The sequence below is a fragment of the Mauremys reevesii genome, linkage group 26 (genome assembly GCF_016161935.1).
Source record: "Mauremys reevesii isolate NIE-2019 linkage group 26, ASM1616193v1, whole genome shotgun sequence".
In the NCBI taxonomy this organism is placed as follows: Eukaryota; Metazoa; Chordata; order Testudines; family Geoemydidae; genus Mauremys; species Mauremys reevesii.
The window spans coordinates 118,314-139,092 of NC_052648.1; the positions used below are offsets into that span (position 1 = coordinate 118,314).

At 43.5% G+C, this 20,779-nt stretch overlaps 2 protein-coding genes across 7 annotated transcripts; one reads left to right on the forward strand and one right to left on the reverse strand.

Annotated features, from left to right (window-relative positions):
- Positions 1-1,519: 1,519 nt before the first annotated feature.
- On the reverse strand, positions 1,520-20,752 carry CIB3 (calcium and integrin binding family member 3). 6 transcript variants are annotated; one of them, XR_005591411.1, is made up of 10 exons: positions 20,347-20,751; positions 14,445-14,495; positions 14,039-14,154; positions 13,632-13,666; positions 11,511-11,540; positions 8,560-8,671; positions 6,798-6,945; positions 3,299-3,494; positions 2,362-2,569; positions 1,520-1,686 (listed from the first exon to the last, which is right to left on the reverse strand). XR_005591411.1 is itself a non-coding variant. In XM_039515467.1 (9 exons), the coding sequence occupies exons 3-9, from the start codon at positions 14,087-14,089 to the stop codon at positions 2,548-2,550; spliced, it is 594 nt and encodes a 197-aa protein (XP_039371401.1). In that variant the 5' UTR covers positions 14,090-14,154; positions 14,445-14,495; positions 20,347-20,751; the 3' UTR covers positions 2,201-2,547. The 6 variants fall into 6 exon arrangements, 5 of the variants coding, with proteins under 5 accessions (XP_039371401.1, XP_039371402.1, XP_039371403.1 ...); XM_039515467.1 differs by lacking the exon at positions 1,520-1,686 and having other exon boundaries at positions 2,201-2,569; XM_039515468.1 differs by lacking the exons at positions 1,520-1,686; positions 20,347-20,751 and adding an exon at positions 15,849-16,076 and having other exon boundaries at positions 2,201-2,569.
- On the forward strand, positions 15,981-19,855 carry FAM32A (family with sequence similarity 32 member A). The gene is made up of 4 exons (XM_039515472.1): positions 15,981-16,336; positions 16,548-16,695; positions 16,936-16,989; positions 19,168-19,855. The coding sequence occupies exons 1-4, from the start codon at positions 16,260-16,262 to the stop codon at positions 19,234-19,236; spliced, it is 348 nt and encodes a 115-aa protein (XP_039371406.1). The 5' UTR covers positions 15,981-16,259; the 3' UTR covers positions 19,237-19,855.
- Positions 20,753-20,779: the final 27 nt, after the last annotated feature.

Below are 20,779 nucleotides of genomic sequence, written 5' to 3' on the forward strand. Positions count from 1 at the left end.
TACTATCTACCTACCTTGTCTCTCTCACATCTTGGGGCCCCACAAGGCTAGTAACCAAAAATTAACACATGTTGTTGGGTATATAAGTAAAATACATAATAGATGACAAATTCTGAAGTGTGTTCATGTGATGTGTATGTTCTACTTTCTTGTACAGCTGCCTATTCCCAGTATTGGCTGATTGCTCATGAAGGTAACAACTGTTTTTTTTAACTTGAAATTGTTCATAGGTCAAAATTGCTGCTAGCAAACCTATCTTCTTTGGATATTTTTAACCCACCTCTTGACTTTAGCCAGTTAGTAGCTTGCTTCTGAACCTGATAACAAACTCCACCTTTTTCTTTCTCCACACCCCCCACGCATACCCTTGGGATGTTACTGCCTTCCAAAAGGCAATTCATCACCTTCTATTGAAGACCATGGAAAAGTTCATAACTACAACAAGCCAAATCGTGAGCATTAAATATAGTTTTCCTAGCCATCTGGAAGTTGGGCAGTGACAGCAGCATGTTACCAAGGCAGCTGGGGCCCTTGATTCAAGGTTGACACCTTGAGTAAAACTTTATAGGCCCAGAATGTCTCAGATGCGCTAGGGTTGATTTCTAAAGCGGGATGCTAACTGCTTATATGGCATTGTACCAATGGCCTAACTGAGTTGCACATTTCTATTGCAGTACAAGGTGCTAGTGGAGAGGTGTGAGGAAATGTCCAATTAACTCTAATACAGAGGGACCACTCCACTGGCTGCTGAATTAGATATACATCTGCTGTGTATCCAGGTCAGCTGTAATTAACTGTCAGCCCTCTTGGTGAATGGTGTAGTTGTAGCTGTGTCAGTCCCAGGATATTAGAGAAGCAAGGTGGGAGAAGTAGTATCTTTTATTTGACCAACTCATGTTTGGTGATAAAGACAAGTTTTCAAGCCACACAGAGCTCTTCTTGAGCTCTGGGAAAGATAGCTGAAGCATCACATCACTGCCAGGTGGAACAGATTGTTTAACATAGCACATTCTGAGAGACCAGTCAAGCACTTTTTTGCTAAACAATCTGTTCTACCTTGCATTTAGCCGTGACACTTGGAGTATCTTCCCCAGACAAAGAACAGCTGTGTGGGGCTCAAAAGCTTGTCTCTCTCTCCAACAGAAGTTGGTCCCATAAAAGATATTACCTCCCCCACCTTCTCTCTCTATCACTCATGGTGAGCTTTGGTAACACCGGCAAGTAAAATAGAACCTACTACTACCCAAGTCTGATTCACCGAACCTCAGTTGATTATCGTGTTCCTTTGTCATAAATCCTCATGTTGCTCAGTGTCCTGAATTAAATATTCTGATTCAGCAGGAGCATTTGAAGGTGAGAAGCGTTGTGTCCTTTCCCATATTAGTTAGAAAGACCTTTTAATTATCTTTTTCAGATAGGCTATACAATCAGTTAACAGTTATAATCAACCTCATTAATGCCTTAACCATGAAATAACTTCAGCCCAAAGTCACTTGAGTTAATATTTAACTGGTGGATGTTGGAGTACCTTATTCAGGTGCTGGTCTCTATGAATCCATCTACCTTTTGCCCCCTCCAAAGCTTGCATTTCATGTCTTTATTTGTTGATATAATAAAACATACCATGTCTTTTGTCTACTGGGCTTTCTAACTTTGAGATTACCCTATTGTATTCTGGTTTGTTTCCTGGGATACAAAACAAGCAGCACAATTACTCTTTATTCAAATTTACTTCCTTTAGTATTCAGAAATCTACTTCCTGGAATTCTTAAACAAATATTTCACTAAGGAAACTCACTGATGAAAGGCCTTACCCATCTGTGACATGCTGTCAGGGTTCCCTCCCCACTCTGGGGTACAGATGTGGGGACCTGCATGAAAGACACCCCCCCCCCCAAGCTTATTTCTACCATCTTAGGTTAAAAACTTCCCTATTCCTTGGATTAAGTAACACTGCCACCACCAAGTGATTTAAATTAACATTTAGGGAGGACCACTTAGAACCCTACCTTCCCCAAATATCTCCCCAAGCACCTACACCCCCTTCCCTGGGAAGGCTTGAGAATAATATCTTCACAGCTTGGTACAGGTGAACACAGACCCAAACCCTCGGATCTTAAAAGGATGAAAAATCAATCAGGTTCTTAAAAGAAGAATTTTAATTAAAGAAAAGGTAAAAATCACCTCTGTAAAATCGGGATGGTAAGTACTTTACAGAATAACAAAAGACTCAAGAACATAGAGGATCTCCTCTCTAGCCAAAACCTTAAAGTTACAAATCCAGGGATAAACCTCCCTTAAACTAGGAAAATCACAAGCCAAAATAAAAGTAATCTAACGCATTTCTTCGCTAATACTTACTAATGGAGGTGGATAGCTTGATTTAAATGAGACAAAACAAGACTTTTCTGACTTGCTCTTCAGTGTCTGAAAATCCTTATTTGGTCCTCTTTATTTATCTCTTTCATATGAACAGTAACCTCAAGCAAAAGGTAATGACATAGTGCAGACTCAAGATGCAGTTCTCATCTCTCTCTTTCACCAGATTCAGATTCGAATGTGAAATGTACTATTTACAAAAAAAAAAAAAAAAATCACTTGTGTGTGGCTTTTCATGTGTAGATCTAAAAACACTTCACTAAGGCTGAATAAACTAACAGCTGAAAGCCAAATGCTAGGACTGTGTTGCAAGTCGATTATTTCATAGACACATTTTTTTGGTATCTGGTATTCTTGTGTAACTGAAACACTTCATAGGATAAGACAGAAGTCAAAAACTGAGTCTGGAGAGAAAAGTATAATTGAGTGTATGCTGAATAGTAATATTTATGAACGGTAATTCAATGTATTGTGTGACAGAGATCCAGTCATCCTTAACTTGGGCACACAATTTTATTTTCTGGTTTGGGGATAAGAATTTAAAATGCTGAAGTTTGAAGAATCTTATGATAAAATTAAAGATTTTTTAATTATAAGACTGTTTCCATTGGATTGTTGCCAACTCTTCCAAATCTATCATGAGTCTCTCAGTATTTTGTAAATCTCATCTCCTGGAGTCATGAGATTGTGAGAATCTCTCTCTCTCATATAATATATATTAAAGCAAGTTTCTAGCACTTCTGGGTGTGGAGAAAAGTTGTAAAACATGGTCTCCGGTTCAATAAACAAAACAAATAAAAACCCAAAGCATTTTTTAATCTTGCTAATTTGGGGAGATGGGGGTTGACTCATGTTTTTTGAATGGTTAAGGTTGGGAATAGAGGCACTGAATGTCAGACAGGGAAGTTTTTACTGTTACCTGAGGAAATCAGGAGCTCCTACTATCATGTGCTGAAAATCTTCCACAGAGAGTCTGCCATCATTGTCTTGATCAGCTTCATCAATCACCTTATCACATACAAGACAAACCTCCTCTGGAGTAAGTTCATTTCTGGTCAGTTTGTTAACAGTTTTCTCCAAGTCTGATTTGCATATGTAATCATCATTGTTAAAATCTGTCAAAGGAAACAGAATTAATAAATTCAAAATTACAAGAGCTGTCCTCTACATGTTTCTCAGCCAGCCCCACAGTGAAAAGCTGTGTGTGTGATTCATTACCAAATCCCAATACCTCTGAATAATAGGACTCCCAAATAGAATTTTAGAATTGTACACTCCTCACGATTTTTAATTTGTATTTATAAAATTACTTAAAAGGCACTGTAACGGGGCTCCTGCCATGCACTGGCCCTGAGAGGGTTAAAACCAGCCTAGGGAGGCTGAGGGGCAGGCAGCCATTTAGGGTGAGGGCTGTAGATAATTAGGGTGGCCGCTGGACCAGCCAATCAGGGCTCAGCCAGCCCATATAAAAGGAAGCTACAGACCAGAGCCAGTAAGTTTGCTGCAGGGGGCTCCTGATGGGCTGTCAGGACTTACACCCCCCCACACACACACACCCGCTGCTGAAGGAGTGGCCCGGCTGTGGACTGCCAAGCCACTGTGAGGAGTGGCTGGATTCTTGTTGGAGGGCTGTGTTAGATAGTGACACACCCAGAGGGCTGTGCCATGAAGCAGATGGTGAGAGAAAGAAGCTGTAATGGGCCTGCAGATGGAGGCAAGGGTGGGAACCACCACCAACCAAGGGTGCCACTGCTGGGACAGAGCTAATTCCCAAAACACCCAGCAGGAGGTGCCAGTGTGTAACTGACCCTGTGACAGGCATCCATCCACAAGCTCTGCATACTCAATCACAGGTTAATCCAGCCCTGAGCTTCACCCCCCTAACAAAATCCCCCCCCCCCCATAATCAGACAAGCAAACTAATATTAATGAACTAAATGTATAATAAAGAACAGTTAAAGGAACTGTTTGATTTCCTTCCCCCACCCTCCCCATGCTGAGTCACTTCCACTTAAGTGTGCAAAAACAGAACTTGCTGTTCTGTTTGTATTGCATAATAGATTGTTCGGCTTTTGTTGAAATTGAAAGAAAATTCAACTGAAAACAATATTACAAGAAAGACTAAACAACTCCTGTTCTTAAAATTGCCCTTTTCAAAGGACCCCACTGGCAATGGGGCAGGCAGAACTTTTCCAATCAGCCTAATAGTTTTTTCCTAAATGCTGCTTCCTCCAGTCATGAGGATTGGAGATAAAATAACTGCTCTGGATGAAGCACCAGGAATTCTCCAGCAGATGTCAGACTCTGATCAGTTGCATCCTCCAATCCCAGTAAAACCAGATCAGAGCCACTCAAGTGCTTAATTAAAGAAAATTTTAAAAGGGGAAGGAGAAATACCAAGAGAATCTAACAAGAAATGATTAAATGGCAAGACAAAACTAATTAAAAATGTGTATGTGCCAGAGGATGTAGGACCTGCCAACTTGTTTTATGGTAAGAAAAACTTAAAAGTCACAACCTAGCTATCTGCATCCAGCAGAGATGGAAACTCAGAATATGCAACAGAATGAGAGCCAGCTACTATAGAAAGGATCCATGGAAAAGATCAAAACTTGATCATTGTATTTAATCTAAAGAGAGAAATCCCTGGGGTTCTTGACATACCAGCATTGGAGACATTCTTGGTGGATGGGAACTCCCAGAGGTAAGTAGGAAATGAGTCGTGTTGTCTTCCACTCTCCTCCCTAACTCCCCACCCCCTCAATGGGATTTCTGGTCAAAGACACCACTGTTAATTGTTATTGAAATCTTACATGGATGGGCTAAAGTACTCTACCATGTGAGATGCATGGATGGCCAGGAAGTGCATATCTGAACATGCCAGTTAAGCCAGTCAGGGACCCAGAAGTCCTGGACGTAGCAAACTAGTTGGTACTGGATAGCAAGTACTGATGACAGGTTGACCAGAATAGTCAAAGGACAGAATTGTTTTAATAATATGTAGGTTTCTCTGTAACTAAGCTAAAAAGGCCATATATTTGTTTAGCTTAACAAATCTTGATATGTTAAGCAAACTGCTTCTTTTAATTCCATTTCCTCTGTTTTTAATCAATGTTGGTTTTGGTCATGATTACTGGTCACGAACGATTACTGGTGATTGCTCATGATTACTGGGTAATGTCACACAGTCAATAGAGAAAAGAAAACCTTGTAACTGCTAAGGCGAGGTGCTGCTGGTTGAAGAATTTATAGAACCTACATGTCCTTCTCAGGCTTGGGCTACAGTTAAATTTTTACCAGTATAACTCTTTCAATTAGGGGTGTGTTTGTTTCCAGACACTCTTATACAGTTAAATAGTAAAAGCCTTAGGTTATGTGTATGCTGTCCCGCAGTTCAGCCTACGGGGATGTGCACAACTTTGCACACCAAAGTCCTGCACTGTAACTCCCCTGTGTGGACATTGTGGGCGCAAACAATAAGTTTCCTAGTAGCCCTGTTTGAAGAGGATTATGTTAATGTTCATGCCTGCAGCAGCCACACAGGGGAATTACAGCACATAATTTTGATGCATATTGCTGTTCATATGCCTGTAGTCCAAACTGTGAGGTAGTATACACAAGCAACTAATATGGACAGACTTATACTAGTATAAAGCTGACTTATACCATTATGGCTGTTCCCCTTCTTTTACGGGAACAAGTTATGCTGCTATAAGCACTTTTATATTGCTATAACTGTGTCTCTGGAGAGACCAGGGCTTGGGGGAGGGAATACATTTTCACTACACTAGTATAGGTTTCCAAAAGGGCCTATATGGGATAAGTACTGTATGTATTCAAACAAATTCTTGAAATGGAGGTTATGCATTACCACCATGGTCAGTTCTCAAAGCAAATTCTTTAGGTTCTGTTATGAACCCTCCAATAACTGAGGGTAGCTCGACAGAAGTTTGAGGCTTGGTCTACACTAGGAACGTACGTCAGTATAACTATGTTGCTCGGCCATATGGAAAATCCACACCTCTGAACTACATAGTTGTACCAACACCCACTCATCCCCCTGCTGTAGACAGCATTGCATCGATGGGAAGGCTTCTCCTGCTGACATAGCTACCGCCTCTTGGGGAGGTAGAGTACCTACACCAACATGAGATGCTCACCCATTCGTGCAGGTAGCGTCTTCACTGAAGTCTTCACTCTTCACAGAGTTGTAGATGTAGACCTGCCTTAAGAGAGATGACCTCGTTGGCTGTGATGATGAGGGCCATCTCAGTACCAAAGTACATACACAGTCACAGACCCAACTGAGATGGCAGTTTGCAGTGCACATCTGAAGTGCTCTTGCATCAAAGATCCTTGAGTCAAATACAGCACCAGGATTACCTCCAAACTTTACTATCTATGCCTGTTTCACTCACCATAAATTTTAAAGGCATAGTAAGCTTTGAGGTCTCTGGGAGCCATTTCACTCAGCACTGAAAACATGTCCAAAAAGTCATCTAAAGTCATGTTGCCCTCTCCATCCTCTGAGAAAACTTCTGCTATCCGTTGACGGAATGGATTGTCCTGTGGAACAGGGATGCAGGATAAAATGGGTCAGTCTTTACTATCATTTATCAGGGGTTCTCAGACTTTTGTACTGGGGACCCCTTTCATATAGCAAGCCTCTGAGTGCGACCCCCCCCCCATTAAAAACACTTTTTAATACATTTAACACAATTATAAATGCTGGAGGCACAGCGGGGTTTGGGGTGGAGCCTGACAGCTCACAACCCCCCATGTAATAACCTCATGACCCCCTGAGGAGTCCCAACCCCCAGTTGGAGAATCCCTGTGTGACGGGTTTGGTCACAGAAACCTCCCGGGAGCTGCCAACTGATGTGCCAAGACTACCTCTGCTCCTGTTTTCCCGGCCAGCTCAGGACTCCAGCACCTTGTCTTGCTGAGCCAGACACTCCCGTCTGCTCCAAGCTTATGCAGGGTAAACTCATAAATTGTTCGCCCTCTATAACACTGATAGAGAGATATGCACAGTTGTTTGCTCCCCCAGGTATTAATACACACTCTGAATTAATTAATGAGTAAAAAGGGATTTTATTAAATACAGACAGTAGAATTTAAGTGGTTCCAAGTAGTAACAGACAGAACAAAGTCACCAAGCAAAATAAAATAAAATGCACAAATCTATGTCTAATCAAACTGAATACACCCTCAGAGATGCTTCAGTAAGTTTTTTCCTCAGACCGGACACCTTTCAGGCCTGGGCACAATTCTTTCCCCTGGTACAGCTCTTGTTCCAGCTCAGGTGGTAGCTAGGGGATTCTTCATGATGGCTTCTCCCCATTTGTTCTGTTCCACCCCTTTATATATCTTTTGCATAAGACGGGAATCCTTTGTCTCTCTCTGGGTTTCCACCCCCCCTCACTGGAAAAGCACCAGGTTAAAGATGGATTCCAGTTCATGTGACATGATCAAGCCTTCATTCCTCCCAGCCTGACTCACAGGAAGGCTGCTTGCAAACAGAGCCCCAGTCAATTATCCTGGTCGATGGGAGCCATTAAGATTCCAAACCACCATTAATGGCCCACACTTTGCATAATTACAATAGGCCCTCAGAGTTGTATTTCATATTTCTAGTCCCAGATACGAGAGTGCTACGTTTATACAGTTAGGATGATCACTCTCAGTAGATTATAAGCTTTGTAATGATACCTTACAAGAGACCTTTTGCATGAAGCATATTCCAGTTACATTATATTCACTTATTACCATATTTTTATAAAATCATATAGACTGCACAATGTCACACCCTGATTTATGTCAAGGCATCTGACGGACTCAGTAGTAGCCCAGCTCCAGTTTTGCCCCCTCTTTATTTTAACCCAGGTGTGGCAGACAAACACCCCATTGCTCTGCTACTCTTTTATGTACTAAGGCTGACTCAGAGACCAGCAGGCCCAGCTTCAGCCTTCTCTACTCTACCTGGTGCTTCAAAATGTTTTCAAAGACAACTACTGGAAGCTTCCAGAAGGATGTTGGAATTAAAGAGCTATTTGCCAGGGAGCCAGGATTCAGATATCTTTCAGCCTCCTGGTAATTAGTACAGTATGAATTATTTAGCAGAAGAGGAGGAAAATGAAATGTGGCTCCTCATCTAGCATCTGTGTTCTTGGACTGTACCTTCAGCTCTGCCATGCTGCCAATGAGTTCATAGGGAAGCTTCACATCTGGTTTATCTATGTAGCTGAGTGGGACCAGCTGTGGGGCCAGGTCTCGGTATCTGTAAAACAATCTGGACAGGGAAGGAAAGGCTCATTTAGGGCTCAATATACTCATGGCTCTAATAACAATGTTTGTCTTTTCAATATTGCTCTTTATACTTCACATCATTTAGCAGGGTGGTTACATTTAAATGTCACGTAGTATGCTTGATGAAGGGAGAAACATAGTATTAAATATACTTCTTATATTATGTATTAACCAGAAAAGTTATTTTCAGTGTTACATAAAAAAGAAGGGGGTGAAAAAGTCTGTTCAAGAACTAGGCAGCTGTACTATGGGGAACAGAATGACAGAAGCAGTTTTCTAACGTTATTTAGTAATTTACTACTGCCTCAGTTATGTTTCCATCTCACTTCTGCTAGTCTGACATCACTCTATCAGCAGCCATTTTTACATGATTGTATTACTGAGAGGCACAGCCTTCAAAGTTCTCAATGCTCTAAGACTAATCCAGCTAAAATTCCACTCTGGAGAAAATAAAATAACATAAAACAGTATTTCTAACTATCTGGATTATTACTTCTAAGCCAGCAGCCTACAATTGTCCCCCCTCCCCCAATATCCACAGGCACCTTAGCCCTTTGCTGACACTCACTGTGGACTTTCATCTTGGGAGACCAGAGCGTGCTCCCTCACACTCTCATGCACCTTCCTTGGCCTGCCTATCTTAATCCCCAACCCCTAATCTTTCTAGCCAGCTAGTCCTTTTTACTCTATGATCCAGGTTCTCCCTTTGGTCTCCAGCCCCTTGCCTCCTCCCTGATTATTTATTATTTGTATTACCACAGCAGCTAGCTGCCTCAGTCATGGGCCAGGATACAATTGTGATAGGTGCTGTACAAACAGCACAAGAAGACACTCTGCCCCAAACAGTTTACAGTCTCAGTTGGCTGCCACCCAGGGTCGGCTCCAGGCGCCAGCCCAGCAAACAGGCGCTTGGGGTGGCCATGGGGAAGGGGCGGCACATCCAGCTCTTTGGCTGCAATTCGGCGGTGGGTCCCTCACTCACTCTCGGAGCGAAGGACCTGCTGCCGAATTGCCACCGAAGACTGAAGCAGCAGCGGTAGAGCTCCTGCAGATTGCTGCTTTTTTTTTTTTTTTTTTTTTTTTTTCCCTGCTTGGGATGGCAAAAACCCTGGACCTGGCCCTGCTGCCACCTGTCATGCAGCTGGCTCATGAATGTTTTAGAGGCTGATAAAGAAATTGGCCAGAATGGCAGGAATCACTAAGAACTGAAAATTGTCAATGTTGCAGCTAACTGCCTTGACAGCAGTTTAGGATTCCAGACACTGATCTGCAGACATATTTGCAATGCATTGAAATTTCAGCTGTTTCTTCAGGAGTCCCATGCAATGTGGTAAGAGGACACTTAGCTCAAGCAAACTAGGAACATGTTACCTTTGTGTCTCTTATTAAACTAATTCAGTTGCCAGCCTTAGTAAGTGATAGAATGGCCATTCACATACAGCAAATCCTGATCTTCCTACTCTCTAAAGTTGGTGTGACCTCCAGTGCACCTGATGCAGTTCAGCTGACTGGGGAAGGCAGGCTAGGAGGCTGGAATCCCCTCAGAGGATACACAGCCCCTTCATACTAGGAGCCTCCTTCTGGTGGGGTGCCAGTTGGGGGAGCAGGAGGTGGCTCTGCTACTGCACTATCCTTCCTGTCTTTCCTGAAGAGAGAGAATCTAACAAGGATAGAAGCTACAGCACTGCAATCTTTAGATGGCTGTAAAAGCTGCAGAATGGCTCTCCTGCTGCTCTGAAGCCTCTAGCAAAGGATTCCTCCAGCCTCATCCCTATACAATTCCCCTGGTCAAGTCCCTGTGCTTGAAATGGGGTTTGCCCCCATATTGCAGCAATATAACAGGCTCAGTGCCTTGTCAGATTGAAAAGATTTCTATTTTTCATGAGTCAGAGAAGGGCAAATGAAGCCAAATCCTGTCTCAGTTCAACAGCTCTATCTGACTAAACCTAGGAACAAAACTAGGTCAGATCTCTGGGCTCTTGTCCGCTTCTGCTCTGCTTTTCTCAGATGGATTCTAAGGGAAAGGGAAGCTTGTAGGTGTTCTGCACAGTTTTTTCCTCTGTGCCTGCAGTGGCACCTCAATCTGTGTTTTAGTTTCTTGAACAGTCCTTGTTTTCTGCAGGTTGTTCCCTGGATAGAGAAAGTTAATAAAGGCAAGAGATGGCCAAGTTCTTTTTACTAAAAACAAAAGAAAAAATAACAAAACAACCCTGCCACACACACACACTTTTTGTCTTTTAAGTCCTTCTCAAGATATTAGTCACCAGTAGCCTTTTCCATGTACCTCGGCTTCCCAGCTAGCCACCCAGGCATTAGTACCCCCTGCTTGAAGGCTGCCTTACTTGGCAAGTGTACCTCCAGTTTATGGCCAAAAGAGCTGCCTCATATCAACATGCATAATCCATACCGGGATGTATGTGAGCAAATGCTGCTCATGGCTCTGTGAGACCATGAATTCTGAGTGAAGCCCTTCTTAGTGATCCCCTCCTAGTGAACAAGGTGATGCAGAGGAGAGAGGGAAGAGCTGCTGGGTTAGAAAAGAGCTGTAAAGCACTGCACCACATTTTACAAACTAATTTTACAGACAATCTTCTCAGTAATAGTTAATTCCAGCTCCCATTGAAGTTAAGGCCTCTTATTGTGGTTTTAAATATGGATTTAGGTGCCTAAATGAAGGCACACAACTTTAAACATTTTGGGTATAATAATGACTAATAGATTTTTAAGGTCAGACGGGACCACTGTGATGCAAATAAGTGATCTTCAAAAGATCTCAGGAGAATTAAGAATGGGGTGCAATAATGGAAATATTTCATGCCTACCTTGCCTTTGAAATGAGCAGACCTTTTCCCCTGCAAAAACAAACAAGAAAACCCACGGGTGCTACGAATAGAGAACACCTCCAGGACCATCTAGTCCACCCAGTGGTAGGAGTGTCCTCTACCCTAATCTCTTAGGCTTTCCTTAGATATCTTCTAAAATTTCCCTTCCTTTTTTCTCAGCTTTAAGGTTTAAAAAAATGGGTTTGTTGTAACCTTCAAATGTGGGACTTCATCCTGCATTTTGTTGCCCACCCAAACCTCCCACTGATTTTGTTAGGATTCAGAGCTAAGAAAGGGAGAAGATCTATAAAATTACCTCAAAAAGTGTTTATTTTTCTCAGTGCTATTTACTTCCTTTCTTGCACTAGACTGAGACGACCATTGACAGTTGTCACCAATGAAAATGGTATCAAACAATGGGACAGAATTTTCTAAAGGGTTTCCTATCAATAATAAATGCCTTATTCATGATATAATTATGGTCTTGGCCTCTATTCAATACACAAAGACACAAACAGTTTAGGTTTAATTTATTACAGATATTCACTTCATTTGCATTTTGTGCTGCATAGCACTCATAAACGGAAACCAGGGTGGGCAGCAATAGGAGATCACAGTCTGCTGTAGAAGGGCACTCTACTTTCCAAAGGAATTGGCACATTGATGTTGTGCAGTGACATCCTAAGAAAGGGGCAGGTGCTGGAAGTGTTTCTGCTGATTAATTTGCTGCATGGTAAATGAGAACCAAAAGCTGATTTCCCCATGCAAAGGGTTGTCCACCACATCAGCAGAATACACTACTATTGTGTGCCAGCACCTGCAAAAGTACACTGTGGTACCACTAGGAGATAGGGTGACCAGATGTCCCGATTTTATAGGGACAGTCCCAATATTTGGGGCTTCTTCTTATATAGGCTCCTATTACCCCCCCCATTCCCTGTCCCGATTTTTCACACTTGCTGTCTGGTCACCCTACTAGGAGACCAGGTTCAGGTTGCCAATTAGGACTCTTGATCTCTCAGCCAATGAGGCATATAATGTATTACAAAAATCACTAAGCCCTTCCTCCTCACCCTCTTGTGCCCAGTTGACTAAAGATCAAATAAATTGGCCAATATGTACCACTTACTGGGAAGATGTCCTAAAATTTCTGGAAATGAGCGATTCGGGCTAACCCAGGCCTTGTGCTCCAATGGGGCACCAGTCTTCAAAATATCACCACACTTTTTTTCACATATAAAGTCCCAGTGGGTGGCATCATGTTGTCTCAGCAAAAGCTTTTAGTCTACTTTGATGCTGGCATGATTACTGTGGAATCATTTTTGTGAAATAATTTAATCCCTAATCTTGTTTCATGGGACTTGGGGCTTGCAAAAAAGTCTCAGGAAAATATCATAAATGCAGCTGTAAAAAGTGACAGAAAACAATAGATGCTCTGGAGACAGCACTGCATTGTCAGGACAAAATTAAAAGCTTTCACTTTAGCTTTTGCTCTATTTTAAAGACAAAATGAGCCAACAAAAGTCATGGAAAAGAGCGTGTTACAGGGTCAAAGCAGAATGATTTCAAAGCTAGAACAATCCTGCATTTGTAAAGAGATGAAACAGAGGCTCTAATTACATTTTTATACCTCAAATTTCTATAAATCTAAGAAATTATAGTTACCATTAAAAAAACTAAATCTGCATGGCACTAAAATATTTCTTAGGTTACACTGTAAAGACAATAGAACAAGATCATGAACTACTGGGAAAATATTTAATCAAATAGATGGCATATGCCCAGGGTAGCAATATTCTGTGTATCACTTGTTATAAAACAAGGTAGTAGAGAATGGGGCCCTCTGGCAGAGTATTTAGTGAAATACTTAGATGTAACTTGTTATAGTGTTTTGGGTAGAAGTGTCTGGCATGTTAATTGAATTATAGATTTTTGTCTTAACTAAAGACATTGAACATGATTTTTGTGCATGTGTGTGTATACTCTGCTGTTATCTATCACAATGACACCGAATTAAATCCTATTTAAAACATATTAAAAAGATTACTAAACTCACTAGATGAGTGGCCTGATTTTATTATAATCTCCTTACAGTTTTACAGAAAAAAAATATAGACGCACCTCAGAATTTCTTTCCTTGTAAAGAATGTGCAGTCCTGTAAAATATGGAAAGATATAAAATGTGGTGGCGAATTATTTTTTTGTTTGTTTGTTTTGTTTTTAAACACACACTGGCCCAAAATCTTTCCTGTTGTAAACACACTGACTTCACTGAATTTACATTAATGATGAAGCTGGCCCAAGCTTTATAAACTTTCTGTTTACAATTATAGAGTATTGTTTGACAGTTTCTTCTCACATGAAAAAAGGTAAAGGGGTATTAAACAGCCATAAACCATTTACTCTAAAGACTTCAGACACCATTTGATAGTCCTGATTAGTGCCATATAACTAAGTGCTGGAGACTGCTTTAAAACAACCTGCCATTATCCTGCATAGTGTCTAATTTGTCTTTTGTTTGTTCTTACCTGATACGCATCCAGCTGCTCTGGAGTGAAAATGGTTTGTTTATTGCCCATTTCTGTTTCTGAATCCTGATTCTTGTCCCATTGCTCTTTCCCTTTAAGTTACCTTTACAGGAAGGCTGAATATTGAGATATGAAAAGCTGCAACAATGAGGTTCAGACAGAGAGGAGGATCGGGTAACCACCTTCCCTGCTTCATGGATTTCAGAATCATAATAGGAGCATTTCATCAAATCTTTAGTCTGAATACATAAGACTCTCATACAGCATCATTCACCTGCTCCCTGTGGGCTCTGCAGAGACTCATATTACAGCATTTAACAAACAACTAACACAATTTCTATCCCTTGTCTCTGAACTAGATAGTGTGGATTTTAGTTTTATGTTTCTAGCAAGTCAATTAATATACCTAATGACTGCTAGGAACTCTCTTTCTTCCTTCAACATTCAGCAACTCACTCTAAAAAAGAATCACAGTGAGTATGTATGGTCCTGAGTCCTTTTCCTGATGTTCATTATAATACACATTCTGCATCATATGCTATTATACTGTATTTTTGACTGTGTACAGCAGCAATACCATACTCAATCTCTCTCTCTCTCTTTTTTTAAACATCCATCCCATGCCAATGTTGGCACACAATGCAGAGACCATTCCTCTGAAATTTACTGCTGCTTCCTTCCATTTGCTCTGTGGTATTGAGATTGACTATTCTGCCCTCACTGCTAAAGTTGCGTCTTAAGGTTTCTCTTATTCCTCATTTCTCACACCAGTTGGTTTCCACTTGACACTTTCATGTGTGAATCTGTGTTGACATCTGGATTACATGACCCAAAAATGTCCAGTGCCCGCTTCTTATTCTAGTGGAAATGACTGGCATCTCTACATAATTAGTGTATTTCAACTGAGGTATTGCCAACCTCAAGCATTCAACAGTCATGAGTCAGGCCCCAAAATCATGAGCTTTTGAAAAAAAAAATGTTTGGCAGGGGCACTGGAACAATGTGTATAGGGGGGGGGGGGGCACTGAGAGCCATTGAACCGAACTGTAAACCCTGCATATAAAGGAAACCACTTCAAGTCAGGGGGTGCTGCAACATCCCCCGCACTCCTAGTTTCAGCACTTATGAAGTTTGGGGGTTTTCTTATTTGCCTTTGGTTTCTGAGCCTTTAGGGTTCATTTGCTTCATGTTTTCAAGCTTTTTTTCCTGCAACCATCAGGGCTAGAAACTTACTTAAAAAAATTAAAGCTGAGATTTTCATGTTACCTCCTGATTCCAACAGCTGGGGTGTTAAGAAAAACACCAAATATTATGTATCAGAGGGGTAGCCGTGTTAGTCTGGATATGTAAAAAGTGACAAACAGGCCTGTGGCACCTTATAGACTAACAGACATATTGGAGCATGAGCTTTCGTGGGTATTGTTAAGTTTGTTAGCCTATAAGGTGCCACAAGACTCTTTGTTGCTTTTTACCAAATATTATGAAACTTGCAATAAACTTGTGAGAGATGACAACTGTCAGGACAAAAAGAAAGGCTGGCACTTTAGTTTCTGCTTGGCTCTAACAAAGTGAGGCCAGCGAAAACCAGGGCAGCCGTAGGTTAGTGTAAAAGCCGAATGATTTCAGTGCTAGAACAGCCCTGCGTTGGTAAGGAGACAAAAGTGATTTTAAAGCAGAAGAAACTGCTCCTCTCCCCCAGCGGCCTAGCTCTTAGCTCTCCCGCCCGCGCTATGCTGTGGGGGTCGCCGCTGCCCAGCGGGGCTCAGTGAGGGGACGCCAGGAGGGTGTCGGGTTCTCCTCCCTTGCGCACCACAGAAAGCTCCGTGTGGGTCGGGGCGCGCTTTCCCCGCGGCGGGGAGCTGTTGTGACGGTCACGTGCGCAGCGTGGAACCGCCACCCGCGCACCACACCACACTCCTGAGCATCCCGGGGAGAGGCCCCGTCCCTCCCCCGGGGCGGGGGCGGGGGCGGCGGCGGCTGCTGACAGTACAACGAGAGCCCTCGCGCCTGGCTCGGCCCGGCTCCCGGGGGGTCAGCGCCAGCCCCGGCAGCGAGGGAAGAGGCGGGGCTGGGCACTGGGCGACTCCCGAGCACGAGACCTCGCCCCGCCCCGCCCCGCGGCAGGAAGCCCCGCCCATCCGCCCCCGCTCCGTGGTGTGTAACCCGGAAGCGCTCGTGCGCCTGGCCCAGGCCCAGGCCCCGGCCCCGGCCCCGGCTCGGGATGGCGGAATATGAGAGTGTCCAGCGCGCGCCGCTGCGGCTGAAGGGGAGCGGCGCGGCCCCGGCGCTTGGGAAGCGGTGAGCTGCCCGGCTCTGTCAGTGGGGCTCCCGGCCTCGGGGGGGGTCAGTGGTCGGGGGGGCTCCCGGCCTCGGGGGGGGTCAGTGGTCGGGGGGGCTCCCGGCCTCGTGGGGGGGGTCACTGGTCGGGGGGGGCTCTCGGGGGTCGGTCACTGGTCGGGGGGCGCTCCTCGGCCTCGCCTCTGAAGCTGCCTGGTCTGTTTTGCTCCAGGAAGAAGAAGAAGGCGGCGGCTAAGGACAAAAGCAAAATCGTGGAGCAGATCGTGAGCAGTAAGAAGCAGGAGGAGGAGGAGAAGAAGCGGGCTCTGGACAAGCGAACCCCTGCACAGCTGGCCTATGAGAAGACGCAAGAGAAAAGGGTATGGGGCCAGCTCCTTCTGAGCGGTGCTGGGGGTCGGGCAGGGGTGGTAGGGTAATGGCTGAGGCGTGTTCGGCCCAAGAGCAACTTGCTTTTACTTTAAACTTGCCGAAAGTATATTTTTGAAGCTTGCCCCAAAGCAAAGGTCGAATCTAAGTTGTGAAATGCAGACTCAGTGTATTAGTTCACACATGCAAAACATGAAGTATCACAGCACTGTGCTTCTATGTTCAATTTTTAGCAAATGGAAAGAATACTGAAGAAAGCCTCCAAAACTCATAAACAAAGAGTTGAGGTAAGCAATGTTTCCTCTGATTTTTTTACATTCATGTGTGGAATTAATTTTGTTATGTGCACCAATATGGAGATGATGTGTGGCAGGGGTAGGGCCAAGGGATTCAGCGTGTGGGAGGGGGCTGTGGTGTGAGCTCTGGGGTGGAGCTGGGGATGAGGGGTTTTGGGTGCAGGAGGGGGCTCTGGCTGGGAGTGAGGGCTCTGGCTGGGGGTGAAGGCTCTGGGGTGGGGCCAGGGATGATGGGTTTGGGGTGCAGGCTGCCCTGGGGCTGTCATGGGGACAGAGGACTCCCCCTAGTCCTCTCTTGCTGAAGCAGGGCCAGGCTGGGGGAGAGGTGCCTCTCCCTGGCTGTGGCAGCTCCTCATCTTTGGCCTAAAGACTACTACTGTTATTTTCAGATATGGACTTTATTTAGTTACCTGAAGATTTGACTATTGCAGTGTCCTCTATACAGGCTTGCACGTTACATTGATCCAGAAACTTAAACTGGTACAAAATACAGCAGCCTGCTTAGTAAACAGAACCCCTAGCTTGGGAGCACAATGAGATGGTAAAACTTGAAGATGATACGGTGTTTTAGGTTGTTCAAATCTAGAGAAGACTGAAGAATTTCATAAGGACCTAATAAACTAGGTGAATAGGCTATGGAATTCAGTATTGACAAATGCAAGGTGTAATGCATATGGTACCCATTGCTGGGTTCTAAATTAACTATTAAGTAAGGGGAAAAGTAATCTGGGTTGGTGTGTATATATAAAGTGAAGGATTGAAAATATAGAAACTAGTGGCACATCTTCACCTGATATACTGTGTTCTGTTCTTGTCACCCTGTCATCCTATCTCAAAATACATAGATGTAGAAGAGGCTCTAGAGCAGGGGTGGGCAAACTTTTTGGCCTGAGGGCCACATCTGGGTATGGAAATTATATGGTGGGCCATGAATGCTCACAAAATTAACAATTCAGAGATATTCAAATAAACTTTATTTAATAAAGATACATTTTAGTGGAAATAAACATAAAATCTTATTTACTATTATAAATATACCCTCATAACAATGTATTCTGATAATTAAACCAAATTTACCTCCTTTCCATGCCCTTTGTCTCTTGCCTGAATTTGTCAGGCGTCAGCTTCCAGTCATTGGAACTCATTGAGATTCACCAGCCTCCTGCTCTCAGAAATCTCCTCCCACATAGGTCCCAACAGCCCGCAGCTTTGAAAATCACCACTGAGCACTCACCTAAGCCAACAAGTAGCAGGCACATGGGCTTGCACTTTCTAGGCTCTGACGGTGCATGAGGCGCGTTTGGGTTGTGCAGCCAGAGTAACATGCGTGCCTTCACGCCTGTCAGACAGGTCTTGAACACATGGGAGCACTGTGTGGGCAGAGCGGGGCAAGCCTCCGCTCCCCGGCTGGAGTGGGGCAATGGAGCTCAAGGGCCAGATTAAAAGGTTTTGCAGGCTGGACGTGGGCTGTAGTTTTCCCACCTCTGCTCTAGAGACAAGCAGCAGAAATAGAAGCATTAAGAGACTTGTATATGAAGAGAAAAATGGAGGATTAGGATTGTCCTTGTTTTGGAGAGAAGACAAGGATATTAGTGAGGTATATAAAAATAGGTGGTATAGAAAGATAAATGTGTTATTTCTATGTAATTTAAATACAGGAGAAGAGGAATAGTAAATCTGTTGCCTTTCAATTTCATTCACAACTGATAAAAGAAAATTAATCTGTGTAGCTCACAACCACAACTTACTGAAGTCAAGAGTTTTTACCAGGATCAATAAAGGATTAGCCACCCATAAGGATTTCTTGATACAAGGTCAAAAGCCAACCACTTTATGGAAAATTAGGTAGAAACTTTCTTTCTGGGCATTCTGTTCCATAACTGTCCATTGTGGGGTTTCTTGCCCCTTTCTCTGAAGCATCTGTTCATTCCCTCTAAAGCACCTGGCATTGGCCACTGTTGGAAGACAGAATACTGGGCTAGATGGACCATTGGTCTGACCCAGTATGGCTGCTCTTATGTTCTTATCTGGTGCTGGCAGACAGTATACTATACCAGTTGTGCTAATGGTTTGATCTGGAATTGCCAAGTATAAACATGGTGGAGGAAATAGCAAGGTCAGGTATGTCAGTAATATACATCTTAAAATACTTTTTTTTTTTCCTCCTAGGATTTCAACAGACACTTGGATGCTCTGACTGAACATTATGACATTCCCAAAGTTAGCTGGACTAAGTGAATGTCTTCTCTTCCACAGTTTTGGATTCAAAGGAAATGACTGGCAAATCTCTGCTCTCTAAGTTGGATATTTTATTAATGTTATATAAACATGTGCATTCTGGCACTTTCATTGTTCATTTAAAACTATGTTCACAGCACAGCCATCTTCCTGAACTACTAGTAAAGGCCCTGAGCCTCCACTCAGGTGCAAGGATATGGATTCTTTGCAGAGCTCTCTGCAGGATCAGGGCTAAAGGTAGTTCATGCTTATTGGAGAAATTTATCTAGTGTATTCTGATATTAGCTGGTAGATACCTCTTCTCTTTTTTCCTTTGAAAGGAGAACTTTGACAGTGTCCTACATATTAAACTTCATTTATGAATTCAAGGGATTGTCGTTTGTCTACATGTAGAATTATTCTTAAATATTTCCTTGTTGCATCCTAAAACCCTTCTTAAACTGCTTGTAATTCTTCAAAATAACTACAGACCTAGAACTACAAATGAGAAATGCTTATTTACAACCTTTTTTCTGTGACTGGATTACATATGCAAGGAGGAATGGTACAGTGGCAGTTATCAGCCTCACCCTGCTGAACTGATTTATATTTACAGTTCTTTAGCCCCTCATTCTGTTTTGGACGAACACTAAGTGCCATTCGTGGTTAAAATCTTAACATATTTAATTATAACAATTAAAATATTGCTCAATTAATATTAAACTTAGAAGTTAGAACATAAGAATGGCCATACTAGGTCAGACCAAAGGTCCATCCAGCCCAGACTCCTGTCTACTGGCAGTGGCTAATGCCAGATGCTCCAGAGGGAGTGAACCTAACTATGCTTTGAGTATGGTCTTTCAGCTTGTTATGCACCCACCTTATAGTAATTTTAATATAAAGAGCATTTCCCTAGTTTGCTTCTGGCACTGTCATGTGGGACTGTGGCAAAAGTCTTGCTAAAATCAAGAAATACTATAGCTACTGCTTCCTGACATTACCTAGGCCAGTAACCCTGTCAAAGAAAGGAGAATTCACTAATTGATACAGCCAGGACAAAAGGGTGAAGGTTAGAGAGGGTAAAAAGAAAAAGTAGATAAGAGCAGGCTGGTGAACAAAAGCAGAGCTGACCTAGGTTCATCTGCGGGTCGCTGTCTGCCACTCAAACACGCGGGGTGGCAGGAACACCTGTTTCCGCCCCTAAAACGGCTTATGCCCCAGCGGGGGAAGCGCAGGTCCGGGCCTGGGGCGCTGCGTCCCTCCTGTCACGCAGCATGACAAGAGCCTGTTCCTGGGGCGAGGCCCCGCCCACCACCGCGCTGTCCCGCGAGTCTCTGCCCTCCGCTCTCTATAGTTCCGGTCCGGCCGATGCGACTCTCTGTGGCTACCGGAAGTACAGCCTGGAGAGGTAAGCCAGGGCCGGTCTGACCCCTCAATCGCTGCCGCTGCGCGGAAGGTTTCTATTCGAAGGGCTCAGACACGTGCCTCCGCCCTCTCTAGAGTTAGCGTCACAGCGCTGCCATTGGTCCGAGGTTTCCCCGCTCCGCCATATCCTTCCGCCCAC

Bases quoted from the DNA above. Each gene is read 5' to 3' on its own strand.
- CIB3 (XM_039515469.1), bottom strand. From the start codon at position 14,089: ATGGGCAATAAACAAACCATTTTCACTCCAGAGCAGCTGGATGCGTAT. The intron at 13,667-14,038 runs GTAAGAACAAAC...CATATTTTACAG, and splicing joins AGCAGCTGGATGCGTATCAG to GACTGCACATTCTTTACAAG. The intron at 6,946-8,559 runs GTACAGTCCAAG...CCTGTTCCACAG, and splicing joins GCAGCATGGCAGAGCTGAAG to GACAATCCATTCCGTCAACG.
- FAM32A (XM_039515472.1), top strand. From the start codon at position 16,260: ATGGCGGAATATGAGAGTGTCCAGCGCGCGCCGCTGCGGCTGAAGGGG. The intron at 16,337-16,547 runs GTGAGCTGCCCG...GTTTTGCTCCAG, and splicing joins GCCCCGGCGCTTGGGAAGCG to GAAGAAGAAGAAGGCGGCGG. The intron at 16,696-16,935 runs GTATGGGGCCAG...TTCAATTTTTAG, and splicing joins AGAAGACGCAAGAGAAAAGG to CAAATGGAAAGAATACTGAA.